We start from the raw sequence: 16,089 nt of genomic DNA, 5'->3' as shown, positions 1-16,089 counted from the left end.
TGCTACGAGGGACCAGTGATGAGATATTTGGAGCTCCAAATGAAAAAAAAGAAACATTTATTCGCCCGGGAAGAGGTGTCTGATTATCGGAGAATAGTGAAACCGGTAACGTTATTCAAGAATGTAATCATAGCTCCGCCAATCCATCATCAATGGATGTCAATTCATTGGGTAAAAATAAAACCGAAGTGCAGGATTACTCCACGCTTGCAGGGTAGGAATTCATGAGGAATAATTTCAGGCGGCGCTGTTCACTGAAGGTCCTATGTAAATTTTTTTGCTGTTTTTTTTCAGAGAAGGTGCCCACTGACTGAAGAAGGATCTCCACATATCGGTTCAAGTATCTACCCCTTGGTTTAGAACCTCATACGATGGGAACATTCTACTTGCTGTAAAATCTAGAGAACTGCCATCATTGAATTTCTTCTCTGATGAATACAGGCTCAGTCACTGAATCTCTTCTCATCCCTCTGTCCCGCCATCCCAGGAAGCTGTCAGCTGATTCTCTTGTCCACTCCCGCTCTGGTAGCTAGCACTTCTTAGTTACGGAGAACGAATGTGTAAGGAACTTTCTGGCTGTGGTCTCACCAAAGTTATCGTCGTTAGTCATCTTTGTTATTGTTTTCAAAACCTCTTCTCAATGAAGGCCGACACCTCGCTTCCTACTTATTGTACCGTTCTGCTTGCTATCAGTCAACGAGGTACAATGGCACCCAGATCGATTGCACATCGATCTGCCTCATTCATTCACGAAATCGTCTGCGCTTGATCGCTCTCTTCCGAGTTGGATAACTTCTCAATTATGCATGATATCTTGCTTCTGCCACGTGTTTCCCACACCATATCACTTGACGTCCCTTGTACCCCTTCCTCTGTGTTCAACATCCCGCCCAGTTTCGTGCCCTCCGCAAGATTAGAAGTATTGCATTCAGTTCCATCGCCCAGACAGGGAATCGAAATGGAACAGTACAGCATAAGACAGGCCCCTCTGCCCACGATGTTGTGCCGAACGAATTAAACCAATGAATCCTCTTTAATATAACCATCCTTCTTCCCGCCACATTGACATATCCCTCTATTCTCTGCATATTCATGTGCCTGGAAAAGAGTCTCTGAAACGTCCCCATGCTATCTCCTTACAGCACTACTCCTGAAAGTGCATTACATTTCCCCACAATTCTCTGATTCAAAAACTTGCCTCGCACATCTCCTTTGTACCTTCCCCCTCTGACCTTAAATACATGCTCTCTGGTACAAGCCATTTCATTCCTGGGAGCAAAAGGATACTGGCTGTCTATTCTATCTGTGCTTCGCATGATTTTATAAACTTCTATCAAAGCCTCAGCCGCTCTGGAGATAACAGCCCCAGTTTCTGCAACCTCTCCTCACAGCACACGTCCTCCAAATCATCAATACATATTGCGAATAGCTTGGTGGAAAACACTGATCCTTATGATCCCGCACTCGGCATCTCCTGTCATCCCGATTACGTAGTGATATGATTTTATCTTATTACTAGTGACGGCCCATAATTTGTAATTGCGCTTTAAGATCAGGATTTTTTTTTGAAACTTACGACCAAGATTACTCTTGACAGACACTGACCTTCAGACGTATGTATTGCATCAGGTCGAAGTTCTTGGCGTAAAGCCTGAAGTACTGCAGAATCTTCGAATGACTCATGAAGTTTGGATAATCGGCGGGGATCGGAAAATCGCTGTAGCACATCATTTCTTTGGAGGTATTGACGGTCAACGATTTATAAATACTGACTTTGTCTTCCGAGGAATTTTCCTATTGAAAAGGAGAGTAAATTGAAAGGTGGACTTCGCAAATACAACCATGTTAGAGAGAGACAGTCGAAGAGGGGAACCCGCCTGTTGTGTTTTGTAGATTTCCTAAAAGGTATCGGACAAGTTGTCACAGAAGATGCTGGTGCTCAAATTAAGTTAGGAGCTCACAGTGTTGGACAATTATCTTGGATTGAAAATTGGCTCTCACAATAAACAGTGTTGTTATAAATTGGCATGTTTAAGATTGAAAGGGCATATCTAGTGGAGAGCCACAGGGATCTGTTCTTGGCCCTCAATTGTTTACCATCTAGGGAAAGATATATACAAACCTGTGAACTTAAAGGAATTCAAAGATATAGATGACAGAAGATTGGTGGAAAGGCATGGTGTGATGAGGATATTGTGATCATGCATCGCAATATAAGTAGATTCGGTGACTGTACAAAAAAGGAAATAATAAATGGTATTTAATGTGGGAGATTGACAGATCAAGCTGAGGAAGTGAAGGGTTAGGAATTTAACGATACCTATAACTGGTAAACAATATATATATATATATATATATATATATATATATATATATATATATATATATATATATATATATATATGTATATATATATATTTGTCTAGCAAGAACTAGCAAGCTGCTTCGGGTAACGGACCATTCCGATATGTCAGACAGTGGCGATACTAGGTGTAATTAACATCGAGGTGAAGGCTTTGTCTGAACAATGAAGGGTGATACCTGCCTTTGAATGCCTTGATTATAACTCAAATATACTAAGACAGGTGTGATAGCTGTCTCGGAATCTCTATATCTTGACCGAAACTCGCGGCGCCGTTTGCATTCGATGTGCGTGACAATTCCTGTATAAATTCCTGTCTGCCCTTTGTGCGGGGAGAACTCGGGAAGCGACTCTCAGTGAGTGCTGAAGAGAATTCTCCAAGCGGTGCACTGCTATTAAAGGTATTTGTTCGAATCGAACTTGTGGCATTGTTTTACTTACAGCGGACAGAAGGGGAAAATTAATTTCGGGACGACAATTTGGCGAGCCAGCCAGGAGTCCAAGACGAGGTTTCGGAAGCGGCGTGAGCGACGGACGGGGATAACGGCCACCTGAGAAGGAAGAGCCCACAAGGTACGACTCACCTTGATCCCTCTCAGGGAGTCGGACACCTGATCGATCCCTTCGCTTACCGAAAATCCTCTGACGGACTCCTCGCGAACCTGTCCGAGTGCCACAGGTAAAGAACGGGTTCGCGTCCCCAGTTAGGTTAAGTTAAGTTCTGTTCGGGGTTCGAATCCCCAGTTAAGTTAAGTTAAGTTAAGTTAAGTTAAGTTAAGTTAAGTTAAGTTAAGTTAAGTTAAGTTTGTTCGGGGTCCTAGTCCCCAGATTCGGGTTCGGGGTTTTTAAGTTTGTGAATTTCATGGTTTTGAGCTCTAAGTTCTGAGATCCGTTCTCCGGTACTGCAGCCCTGCCTTAGACCGGTTCTTAAGAGGGGAAATCCCCCACGGCAAGGTCAGGAACCTGAAGTGGGTGAAGGAATGGACCGATCTTATAGATAATCGCAGCGATTCGTACCGTCCGATCGGGAAGAATACAAAATGGGACAAACTCTCGATAAGTCTGGGTCCAATACCCCACTATCTAAGTTATGTAAAGTCGATCCGAAGAACGAGAGTAACTTCCGTAAATTATCAGCATGCCTCAATGAGAAAAGGGGAAAGGAAATATGGCCATGGGGTGGGGAGGGGAGGGTGATTTGTGACGTAGATAAATGCCTAAAAGCAGAAAAGGCAATTTGGGAGTGGAATACAGGGGAAAAATGGAAATTATTTATGTCCACTTGGAGAAAAACGGCCGAAGACCTAACAAATAAATCTAAGCAGGCCAGCTGGGAACATAATGCGCGCAGAAGGGGAATTAGTGTGCATGATGAACAGGGAAATCCTAAGAGTTGGGAAGTCCTGAAGTCTCAGTGTGTAGACCACGATGCTGAAAGGAGCAGAAGGGAGAGAGAAGTGATAAATAAGGTGTACAAGGAGAAACGCAGAAATAAAAATAAAAGAAATAATAAAAGAAATAAAAGAAGTGGAAGTACCTCCCGACATGTCTGGCGTACCCCTGTTGTTCCCAACTAACGATACGGACGAAGAGGTTGACGATTGGATGGTCCGACCCACAGCCCCTACCTACACCACCCCCCCCCCATTTCATTGCCACCCCCATATAATGCGGCTGGCCCGCCAGCCGTCCCGCCCTTACCGCCAGCGACTGCGACCCAATTCCCGCCACCGGGTCAAGTCCATGGCCCTATTGCGTCCCGAACCAGGATGCGGCTTAGTCTAAGGGAAAGCCCACAGACGGGTGGCTCCCAGGCCACGGACAAGCGACGAAGTTTTTTGGCAAGGGTCAGTCCTTCAATAGATTCTCAGACGGACACTGACTCTGATTCTACCACTGATTATGGCGACCTTACAGATCCCAGCCCACCAACCATGTAGAACGCGGTTAAGGGAGCCAAGATTAAGAAACAATTCCCCAACAGGAATGTTCCCAATCCTTATTCAGCCCAAGCCAGCGCTAATCCTACAATCCAAATTTACAACCCTTGGAAGCCTCAGGAGATGTGCTTAATCATGAGTCAGGCGCCCAACCGTAAAACCAACCCGGAGGATTTCATAGATTATGCGAGCTGAACAATTCAGATGTACAAGGCCACCACTCCCCAGGACCTATTCAGTCTTTGTTGCATGGCCCTTCCAACTAATGAGGTGGTACAGTGGAAAGAACACCTGGGGAACTATGTCGACTGGACAGCCTATCAGTCCGCCGTCCGGCCTCAGGACCAGGTGGCCACTATTAGAACTGCCCTTCGCAAAACCCTTCAACAGCCTATTGACATAACTAAAGTTTTGGAATGCCGAATGAAACAGAGTGAGGACGGCCAAGACTTTTGGGACCGTTTCTGTTCACTTTACGGTACCTTTGCGGGGGACGATGCCTACAATAGAGGCAATGCCTCCGCCCAGTTTAACACCCTCCTATTACAATGCATCCCTGAGGGAGTGGCGTCAGATATCTGCACTAATAACATCAACTGGCCTGACCACACACGCCAAGCCATGAGGAGGGCGCTAGTCCACTTCTGGAGTAATGGGCGCGAGTCGAAAACCACAAGGGTAAAATAGGAATTGGTGCAGAGACCCCTTCGGCCCCAACCTCCCTACTCCGACAATACGGGCTATCAAATGGAGCGGCAATTTTGCGTTGCAGAAGGGGTTGGCTGGTCCGCTAAAGGATACCCACTGTACCCCAATGACTTAAGAGCCCCAGTGAACGGGCCTCCTTGTGGGCCACCACCACCACCCTCTCGTAATTACCTAGGACCCAGGGGACCCCAACAACCTGCATCGGCGAGCGCCAGGCCGACGGGATGCTACCTTTGTGGGGCACCTGACCATTGGCGGAGGGACTGCCCCCACTACCTTCATCGGCAGACGAGACCCCCTTGTAGACGACAACCTTTTTCAATCAACAAGCCGTTTTATGCCTGACTAGACGTGGAGAGTAGCCTCTCCATGTACCCTGCCCTCACCGATAACCCGGACGATTAACCCATCGTCAATTTCTTAGTTGAAGGTAAGCCGATTCCCTTTATGATAGACACCGGAGCAAATACTTAGACCTTCGAAGCCCCTTGTATTGCCCAGCATGATTTTAAACTGTCAACTGCCTCAGTTCCATTGAGCGGACTGGAGGGTTAGGAAAGATCCTACCCCTTAAGTGAACCCTTACAAGTTAAATTTGAAGATCTGGAATGCTGATTCAGTTTGCGGTAACCAGAAAACTGTAGGTTAACCTCGCCGGGAGGGACCTGATCTGCTCCCTCCGACTCAGAATACAATGCCTGGATGAAGGTATTACCAGTACTGGTCCTAAAACCCACAGGATCCTCTGGATTCACCAGCCTCCTCAGTGGTGGACGGTGAAATTCACGAGCAGCGATTTTGACCCACCCTTGGAAACCACTGACTCGTATGTGACGCAAGGGAACGAGAAGGGTTGTATGCTCCTCTCTTGGGTAGCATGGTGACCGTCACTATTTTAGGGGAAGTAGCGGGAAAGGAGGGGGCAGCACTTCTAGTCTAAGTTCCTAATGAATTGTGGAATGTCAGGCTTGATGTCCCCTCACATTACCCTGTCAGTTAACGAGGGACATAAAACAAAGGAATTGGGATTCCTAGCCCACCGGATTGAGGTACAGGCAGACAAAGGCCTTATCGCGGTTCCTCAGGCTCTGCCAGAGGGGGCCCTGACGTACTACCTCGTCCCTTTCTCGGTGACGGACTGTTTAACCCATCACCAGACCCATCGACTCCCTTCGGATGAGCCCAACCAGATTTATGGGCCGCATCGAAGTCCGAGGTAGGGTACACCTTAGTGACCCCAGTCCTGATCCGTGTAAGACCAGGAGCACAACTGCCTTCAGTCCCAAAGTATCCCCTTCGGAAAGAGGTAGTCGATGGAATAACTCGGTTAATAGATTCGTTCTGCAAACAGGACATCCTGGTTCCCTGCCAATCACCTTGTAAAACGTCCATTTTACCCTTCCCCAAACCCGGACTGACAGAGTCGCGCCTTGTACAAGACCTACGTAAGGTAACCGAGATAGTGGAGCCACTACATCCCGTGGTCCCGAATCCAGCTGCCATGCTCAGCAGTATCCCTGCCGACTTTTGCGTTTTAACCATTGTGGATTTGCAGCATGCATTTCTCGCAATTCGCCTCTCTCCCGACTCGCAGTACCTGTTTGCTTTCACCTTCCAAGGTCAGCAATACACTTGGACGCGCCGTTTGCATGGGATGTGCGTGACAATTCCTGTATAAATGTCTGTCTGCCTTTTGTGCGGGGAGAACTCGGGAAGCGACTCTCAGTGAGTGCTGAAGAGAATTCTCCCCAGCGGTGCACTGCTAATAGAGGTATTTGTTCGAATCGACCTCGTGGCACTGTGGTACTTACAGCGGAAATAAAGGGAAAATTAATTTCGGGACGACAATGCTAGTAGGAGTATCAAAAGGCGGATTATTATCTGAATACGAAAGACAGCAAATGACTAAAGTGAAGATAGATCGAAGCGATCTCGCACACAAATCACAAAATAAACAGGAAGGTGCAACAAATTGTTAAGAGGGCACATAGACATTTATTGGAAAGCGTTTGGAATTTCAAAAGATGCAATTTTTGTTGCAATCGTACAGTATGTTGGTGAGGCCACGCCATGAGTATAGCGAGTTAAGCGGGCAGTTTTTGTACTCTTACCTAAGATGGATACAGTGACATTGAAAGTTGTTCTTTCCTTTATTCACTAGGCTGATTCGTGGGATGAGAGGATAATCCTCTGAAGAGTGGGAAAAGAAGTTGCGCATTCCTTGTACTTCAGGAGTACAAAGGTTTCCTTTTTAGAAACACGTAAGATCCTGAGAGGCATGACAGGGTTGATGTTGAGATAAAGTTATAGAGTTATGCAACATGGAAGCAGGACCTTGTGCTCAGCTCTTTTCTGCTGACCATTATGCCTATCCAAGCTAGTCCCATTTTCCCGCGTTTGGCCCATGAACTTCTAAACCTGATCTGTCTTTGCCATTATACCTGACTCAACCATTTTCTCTGGCAGCTCATTCCACATACAAACCATCCTCTGTGTAAAAAAAAGTTACACCTCTAGTTCTTTTTATATCTTTCCCTTCTCATCTTATACCTATGCGCTCTTGTTCTTGATCCCCCCAACTTGGGGAAAATAATTGAGCGCATTCACCCATTCTATGTTCCTCATGATTTAATACACCTCTAAAAGATCACCCTCCAGTCTCTGAAATAGTGAGGAATAAAGTCCTATCCTCCCCAAGCTCTTCCTATAACTCGATTCTGGTCAACATCCTATTGAATCTTTCTTCACGCTTTTCAGCTTGACGATGTTCCTCTAGAATATCGACATAGAACAGAACAGTACAGCACAGACAAGGTCCTTCGCCCAACAATGTTGTGCCGACGTAGCTAATCCCTCTTACCTACAGAATGCCCCTATCCCTCCATTTTCTTCTCATTCATGTGCCAATCCAAACATTGCAGGGTAATCAAAACGCAACATAACACTGAAAGTGCGGCCTCACTAGCATCTTGCCCAACGGTAACTGTTCGCTCCCAACTTTTATAATCAATGCCCTGACTGATGAGGCCCAGCGTACCAAACGCCGCCTTCACCACGCCACTGATGACTCCACTTTCAGCGAACTGTGCCCTTGAACTTCAAGGTTCCTCTGATCTCCCCCGTGGCTGGGTCCCGAACTATGCTTTTACCAGATGAGGAGCCAGTCATTTCAAAACAGGTTTGAGTAGATTTTTTTTCTCTTGCAATTGAATACCACATGGTTGGAGGGCCCTGATCTTCCGATGATTTCTGTGCGGAGAAAGTTATTTTTTTGAAAGATTGAATAGTGGTTGGCTTTGAGCAACTGACACGGAAGAACAGTTGAGACCAGCACAGATCAGCTAGAATCATATTGAAAGGCAGTTGAGGCTTGTTGGAGGAGGTAATCCTATTTTTCTGTGTACTCCTGTCCCTGTAGCCATGCGCCCGTCCTATATTCCATGTAGATCCTTTGAACTGAATTAAGAAAAATGTTCTGAGCATGAGATGATAAGAGGCATTGACCGTTTGGATAATCAGAGGCTATTTTTTCCCACAGGGCTGAAATTGTGGCCACAAGAGGGCACAAGTTTAAGGAGCTGGGGAGTAGGTACAGAATAGATATCAGGGGTAAGTTTTTTTACTCGGAGAGCGGTGAGCGCGTGGAATGGGCTGCCGGCAACGGTGGTGGAGGCGGATAAGATAGCGTCTTTAAGAGAGACATTTGGATGGGTACATGGAGCTTAAAAATAGAGGGCTATGGGTAAGCCTAGTAATTTCTGAGGTAGGGACATGTCCGGCACAACTTTGTGGACCGAAGGCCCTGTATTGTGCTGTAGATTTTCTATGTTTCTATATTAGCTAATATATGCTTTTTATGTTATATGTTCTGTTGCAATATGTTCTATTTTAATATGTTATGCTATCACATATGTTATGCTCTACTGCTCAAAAACAGATTCTGTTGCCAAGTTATGTGTCACTTATTTACCTGCATTTCGTGTAGGTTGGTGGACTGTTATCTCCCAACGTCCTCGGCTTACAGTTTATTTTATAAAGCACTGTCAGGTCACTCTGTTGATATTTAGGGACAGGAGGGTTTCCAAGAAAATATTATGTAATCACTGTGGACTTGTGACTGTTCCAAATATCAGAGTCAAGAACGTGATTGGAGGAAAATAGGGTGGTTCATCTGACGAAATTCCTTTCCTTAGTTGAACCTGATACAACTGTACACCCTAATTGAAAAAAAATGGCATTACACTGTTCTTTCTTGGCTGCCTTCTCGGCATTGGGCGAAGAACCGCGGCCGGGTGTTTTCGGCACGCAGCCAGAAAGCAAATATCCAGATAGAATCAAACCTCAGAATCATAATCAGGTTTTTGTTAATCACCTACTTATGCCAGGAAATGTGTTGTTCTACGTCCGTAATACCTGCAAGACATGAAAATCACATAGAAAGTAAATAGTTAGTGCAAAATAAGAATAACCAAGTTGTCTTCGTGGGTTCATAGACCATTCAGAAGTCTGATGGCGGAGGGGAAAAGCTGTTCCTAAAATGTTGACTGTGGGTCTTCAGGCTCCTGTTCCTCCTTCCCCGATGGTAGTAACGGGAAGAGGGCATGCGCCGGATAGTGAGGCTCCTTAATAACGGATGCTGCATTCTTGAGGCACCACCTCTCGAAGATGCCCTCGATGGTGGGGAAAGTTGTGTCTGTGATGGAGCTGGCTGAGTCTACAACCCTCTGCAGCCACTTCCGTTCCTGCACATTGGAGCCTCCATACCAATCAGTGATGCAACCAGTCAGAATTCTCTCTACCCTACCTGTGTAGAAATTTGCAAGAGCCTTTGGTGACATATCAAATCTCCTCAACCGCCTAATGACGTAGAGCCGCTGGCGTGCCTTCTTCGTGACTGCATCAATGTGTTGGGCCCAGCTACCGGACAAGAATATTCACCATTCCTTGTCATATTCCTATCCTTTACTTTCAGCGCTTCTTGGAGTTGTATGACTTTAACCTTGTTAATCTTGCTGCAAGCCGTGGAAACTGACCTCATGCGTAACATCGCGTAACATGCGAACCATGAAATACAGAAAATAAAGTGGTTTTCAACAACTTACCTGATAGTTTTATTGCAGAAAGTGGCAATGGAATGAATTGATACATTTTCCATTGAAAATGCTGTTTCTGCCAATTTGGATGTTTTCACAAGATCACAAGACAAAGGAGAAAAATTAGGCCATTCGGCCCATCGACCTGCTTCGCCACTTTACCATGAGCTAAATTATTCCCCCATCTCGCCCCAATTCCCGGCCTTTTCCCGATATCCCTTGATACCCTGACTAACTATATACCCATCAACCTTAAAATCCCTAATGATCAGGCCTCCACAGTTGTATGTGGCAACGAATTCCATAAATCCACGACCCTCTGGCTAAGGAACCTTCACCGAATCTATGTTTTAAATGGGTACATTCTAATTCTAAGACTGTGACCTCTTGTCCTGGAGACTCGCCTACCAAGGTAAATAACTTAGCCACATGAACTCTGTCCAATGCTTTCAACATTTGAAATGTTTCTATGAGGTTCCCCTCTCATTCTTCTATGCTCTAATGAATACAGTCCAAGAGCCGACAAAAGCTTTTATGTAAGCCCTTGCATTCCTGGATTCATCCTCGTAAATCTTCTCCGAACCCTCTCCAACATCAGTACATCCTTCGTAAGATAAGGGGCCCAAAATTGCACACTGTATTACAAATGAGGTCACATCGGTGCCCCATAGAGCCTCATCAACACATCCTCACTTTTATTAGCTATTCCTCTGGAAATTAATGCCAACATAGATTTCGCTCTCCTTACTGCCGATCCAACCAGTGGTTAACCTTTAGGGTATTCTGCAAGAGGACACCCAAGTCCCTTTGCACTACCAAAATTTGAATTTTCTCCTCATCTCGATAATAATCTGCCCGTGTATTTCTTCTTCCAAAATGTACAACTGCACATTTATCAACATTGTGTCTCATCTGCCATTTCTTTGCCCACTCTCCTAAACTGTCCAAGTCTCTCTGCAACCTTTCTGTTTCTTCAACAATTCCTGCTCCTCCACCTGTTTTAGTGTCATCTGCAATCTTAGCCACAAACTCATTTAATCCATAATCTAAGTCATCTATATACAGGGTAAAAAGAAGCGGCCCCAACACCGACCCCTGCGAACACCACTCAAATCAGCATCCCTTTATTCCCACCCTTTACCTTCTGCCTCTCAGCCAATGCTCCATCCATTCTACTACCTCTCCTGTAATTCCATTTTATTAAGCAGCCTCTTATGCGGCACCTTGTCGAAGGCCTTTTGAAAATCCGAATACACGACATCTACAGCCTCTCCCTTGTCCATCCTGCGTAAGATTACCTTAAAAAATTCCAATAGTTTGGTCAGGCAGGATCGTCCCTTCATGAAACCGTGAAACCCAACTTATCAAGCATTTCTAGGTATTCCATAACTTCTCCCTTGAGGATCGACTACAATAACTTTCCAACCAACGATGTTAGACTGATAGGCCTGTTCTTTTCTTTTTGATGCCTCTATCCTTTCTTAAACAGCGGAACTACATTTGTGACCTGCCAGTCCTCGGGAACCATGCCAGAGTCTATTGATGCCTGGGAAATCATCTCGAATGCCTTCACAATCTCTAAAGCCACCTACTTCAGAACGCGTGGATGCACTTGATCCGGTCCGGGAGACTTATCTGTCCTTAGTCCATTTAGCTTCCCAAGCACCTTCCCTCTGGTAATATTGACTGTATTCAGTTCTATTCACTGAGACCCTTGATTATCAGGTATATTGCTGATGTCTTCCACAGTGAAGACTAATGCAAAATACTCAATTATTTCTTCTGCAATCTCTTTTTGTTACCCGTTATCATTTCTCCAGCATCATTTTTCAATCGGTCCTATATCTACCTGCGTCTCTCTTTTACTCTTAATATATATAAGAAAACTCTTAGTATCGTCTTGTACGTTATTTGCCAACTTCTTTTCATAATTCATCTTTTCTTTCCTAATGACTTTCGTAGTTTCTTTCTGTAAGTGTTTAACAGTTCCCCAAACTTCTGTTTTCGCACTAATTTTTGCCTCCTTGTATGCCCTCCCTTTTGCTTTTATTTTATTCTTAACCTCTCTCCTTAGCCACATTTGTGCCATTTTTCAACTCATGATTTTTTTCTTGCAATATAGCTATCCTGCACTTCCTTCATTTCTTGTAGAAATTTCATCCATTTCTGCTGTGCCGTCCCTCCACCTAGCTTACTTTTCCAATCAGTTTGGGCCAGTTCCTCTCCCACGCCACTGTAATTTCCTTTGTTCCACTGAAATATTGACACACCTGATATCAGCTTCACCTTTTCAAATTTGAAACTGAACTCAATCACATTGTGATCACTGCTTCCTAATATTTCCTTTGACCGTTAGTTCCCTAACATTTCCGGTTCATTACACAGCACCCGGTCAAAAAACATCCGATTCCCTGGTGGGCTAATCAACGAGCTGCTCCAGAACACCATCCCGTAGGCATTCTACAGACTCTCTCTCTCCTGAGATCCAGTACATTCCTGAGTTTTTCAAACCATATTCATGTTAAGACTCCCCAAAATTATCTGGACATTGTCTTTCTGACCGGCTTTTTCTAGTTCCAGGTGTAATTTGTAGTCTACATCTCGGCTGCCCTTTGGGGGCCTGTATATTACGGCGTTTAGGGTCCTTTTCCATTGCCATTTCTTAACTCAACCCATAAGGATTTCTGCCTCTTCTGAACCTATGTCCCTTCTTTCTAGTCATTTAATATCGTTGCTTACCATCAGGGCCACGCCACCCCCTCCATCTACCCGCCTATCTTTCCTCTACACTGTTCACCCTTGGACATTCAGCTCCCAATCACATCCATCACTAAGCCTTGACTCGGTGATGACCACAATGTCATACCTTTTAATGCGTCGCGGTACAATAAAGTCATCCACTTTGTTTCTAATGCTACGTGCACTTAAGTACAGTACATTTAGACCAGTATCTGTTACCGATTTCGCTGTATTTCAATTGCACAGCAAATTATCCTGTCTTTCCATCTCCCTGTCATTTCTTGCCGTCTTTGCTGCACGCTATCTTTGAATTTTTTGTATTATCCACTTTCTCGTCCATAATAGTTTCCTTCCCCCTGCCTACTTAGTTTAAACCCTCTCTGACAGCTATTTTAAACATTCCCGCCAGGATATTGGTACCCTGTTTGTGGTTTTGTGATACCATTGCCATTAGCTTTTCAGGGTTGAGTTCTAGAATCAAATACATGTTACCAATGACTGAGCACCATGAAATACATAACATAAAGTGATTTTGACCAAGTTACTACGTAGTTTTATTATATAAAGTGGCAATGGAATGAATTGATGCATTCTCCATTGAAAACGCTGTTTTCGCCAATTTGAAAGTTTTGTGATACTTTTGCGAAATTAACTTTCAGGGTTAAGTAGTATAATCAAATAAATGTTACTAAACGGTACAGCACCATTAACTACATAAAATAAAGTGGTTTTCAACAAGTTACTACACAGTTATATTTCTAACGGTTGCTCAGATGCCACAAAAGCTGGCTGTTTGTGATGCTGAGACGTTCACATCATGAAGTCACACCATTTAAAACAGCAACACATTCAGAAACCTTCGTGGACATGTGGAATGCAAGCTGTGGGTTTTAGCCCACTTTGGACTGGAAGATTTATTCTCAGGCGAATTGCAGATTGAAAACGTGTCAACGCTGTCCAGATGTAAATAAGGCTTAACATAAAGGATTAGCCTTCAATCATGAGACAATGAGTGACCTAGTAAGCGTAACGCTATTGCCGCGCCAGCGAGCTGTGTTCAATTGCGGACGCTGCCTGCCTGAAAGGAGTTTGCACGTTCTCCCTGTGTCGGCATAGGTTTCCTCCGGGCGATCCGGTTTCATACCGCATTGCAAAGACGTACGGGTTAGGAAGTTGTGGGCACGCTACTGTGGCGCGAAAAAAGCGGGAGCACTTGCAGGCTGCCACGAGCACATTCTCAGTAACGCAGAAAGAAGCATTTCGCTGTGTGTTTCGATGCACATGCGTCAAATAAATAAATATCTTATATCGTATTTCCACAGGAATAATACCTGATAATTCCAAAGCCCTCCAATGTCGTCACTCCTCTCAAAGCAAGTGGGCTCCAGATCCTCATCCAGGCAACACTTTATGCAAGTTAATCCACTGGCACCCGCACCAACAACGGCGACCCGTTTTGCAGATTTCATCTAAGAGAACAGAAATCACATTTTGCGTGTTTTAGCGATTAAGAATGAGTTATGCTTTTAGAAAATACGATTAACTTTCAAGAAACAGGCGAATAAAGCAAAGAAATGTAATGACCTTAAACGATGTTCTTGCAACGCAATGTCAGTTCACAATGAGCCCACCAATGATCACGGGAGTTAAAAGCAACAACCACTTGCATTTCGGAATTGGTTCATTAATGTCACATGTACAGAGGTCCAGTAAAAAGCTTGTTTTGCATAACGTTCATACAGATCAATGCATTGCACAGTGCAAGGTTAAACAATTATAGAATTCAGAATAAATTGCAACAGGTACGGAGAAAATGAAATGCAAATCGACTCAATTCTGTGTACTCTGTATGGCACAATCAAGTTGTGGAAAATTCCCAATTTTTCACATGAACAAGACTTAAAATTGGGCAGTTAGGAACTTCATCAAACGTCTGGTTGAAACTGGATTCCAAGGAAAGTTACGAAGGAGAGCTGCGATGATAAGAACAGGTGTTCTGAGATTAATGCACAGAATGGTAGAAAGGTTACAGCACGGCAATCCACAGCGCCCCTCGGGCTCCGTGTGAGAACAGTGCTATCCATCCATCATCTCCTTGGAGGCTTGAATTTTTTTTACTGTTGTCTGAAATAGCTGGACCCCTGAACATTCTGAGACCCAGACCCTCAATCTCAAACCCCAATCTTTGGCCACTTACTTGATCGCCACCACAGACCACTCCCCTTTGACTCTAATATTTAAATCAGACAACCAAAGCCCACCGTCCACTTGCTGTGTGACCAACCTCATATTCAGATACTTAATCTGTGGCCTCTGGCCTCTCTCTTCCAATTGAACGGTACATCTGGAATGTGCACTGGATGGCATATTTAGAACACCCATTTCAACGTATCAGGACTTTTAGGCAGGTTTCACTCTGTTACATATTTTCACAGGGAACTTCTTCTTGGCAATGACAAAATATGCAAAGCTAAACGGAAAAGCGGAAAGCATCAGAGTCTAGAATTTACGGTTTTGTTTGCTTTCCCAGGCATGATAGTTATCGAGGTCGCTAACTAGAGCCATTCAATTTTATTAAATTGATCTTTCTTCGAGAAGGAAATATGTCCAGCAACTTCGATAATTGGATTGTGCGAAGTTTGTGAAAAGAGAAGAACGATCGGGTTATTAAAATCAAATCCAAAAATGCTGGAAATCTGAAATAAAAACAGAAAATACAAGAAGTGCTCAGCTGGTAACGTAACAAGCATTGGTAGATCATTGACCTGAAACATTAATCCTGTTTACCTCTCTACAGATGCTGGCTGGCCTGATGGGCATTTTCGGTGTTTTCATTTTCTACCCATTGTTTCAAATTTTCTTATACAGCGTAAAATATCTTGTAAGGTGCATTTGGACGAATTAACTGTAAGATGCAGATAAGGATGCTAACCTCAATATTAAATGCAGGCAGGAGACTCTGCACCAGAACTTTGTTTTCTGTCACATGCACTAACTGCACAAATAATAGCAGCTTCGCATTGGATTCGGATTTAAATATTGACTTCAACTGAAGTCACTTGCAAATCGTTAACTTAATTTTCCTTTTGGTTCAACCAATGAAATGGGCGGCTAATTGCCCTGACAACGCTGCGATTCCATCAATCCTCGATACTCCTCAAATAGTCCATTCGGAAACTAGACTCCCTTCCTCGGACTCTTGTATTTACCTCTCGCTGCCCTGGCGAAGCAGCCGGCATAATCAAAG

General features: G+C 44.3%; 1 protein-coding gene across 7 annotated transcripts in view; it reads right to left on the bottom strand.

Annotated features, from left to right (window-relative positions):
- The window catches only part of LOC127566445 (flavin-containing monooxygenase 5-like), a 41,718-nt gene that overhangs the window by 19,604 nt on the left and 6,025 nt on the right, over nt 1-16,089 (bottom strand). For 4 of the 7 annotated variants that reach the window (XM_052008872.1, XM_052008878.1, XM_052008876.1 and 1 more), the window contains exons 1-3: nt 14,427-14,529; nt 14,174-14,311; nt 1,606-1,794 (exon numbers count right to left, since the gene is read on the bottom strand). In XM_052008872.1, the coding sequence (XP_051864832.1) occupies nt 1,606-1,794; nt 14,174-14,311 (327 nt within the window). In that variant the 5' untranslated portion in view covers nt 14,427-14,529. Of the gene's footprint in view, nt 1-1,605; nt 1,795-2,803; nt 3,025-8,980; nt 9,424-14,173; nt 14,312-14,426; nt 14,530-16,089 lie in introns of those variants that run through there. The other 3 variants (XM_052008874.1, XM_052008875.1, XM_052008873.1) reach the window with 3 other exon arrangements.

Source organism: Pristis pectinata, chromosome 41 (assembly GCF_009764475.1).
Source record: "Pristis pectinata isolate sPriPec2 chromosome 41, sPriPec2.1.pri, whole genome shotgun sequence".
NCBI classification, from domain to species: domain Eukaryota; kingdom Metazoa; phylum Chordata; class Chondrichthyes; order Rhinopristiformes; family Pristidae; genus Pristis; species Pristis pectinata.
The sequence above is the reverse complement of the archived record's forward strand: the minus strand, read 5'-3'. Positions and strand labels throughout refer to the sequence as shown.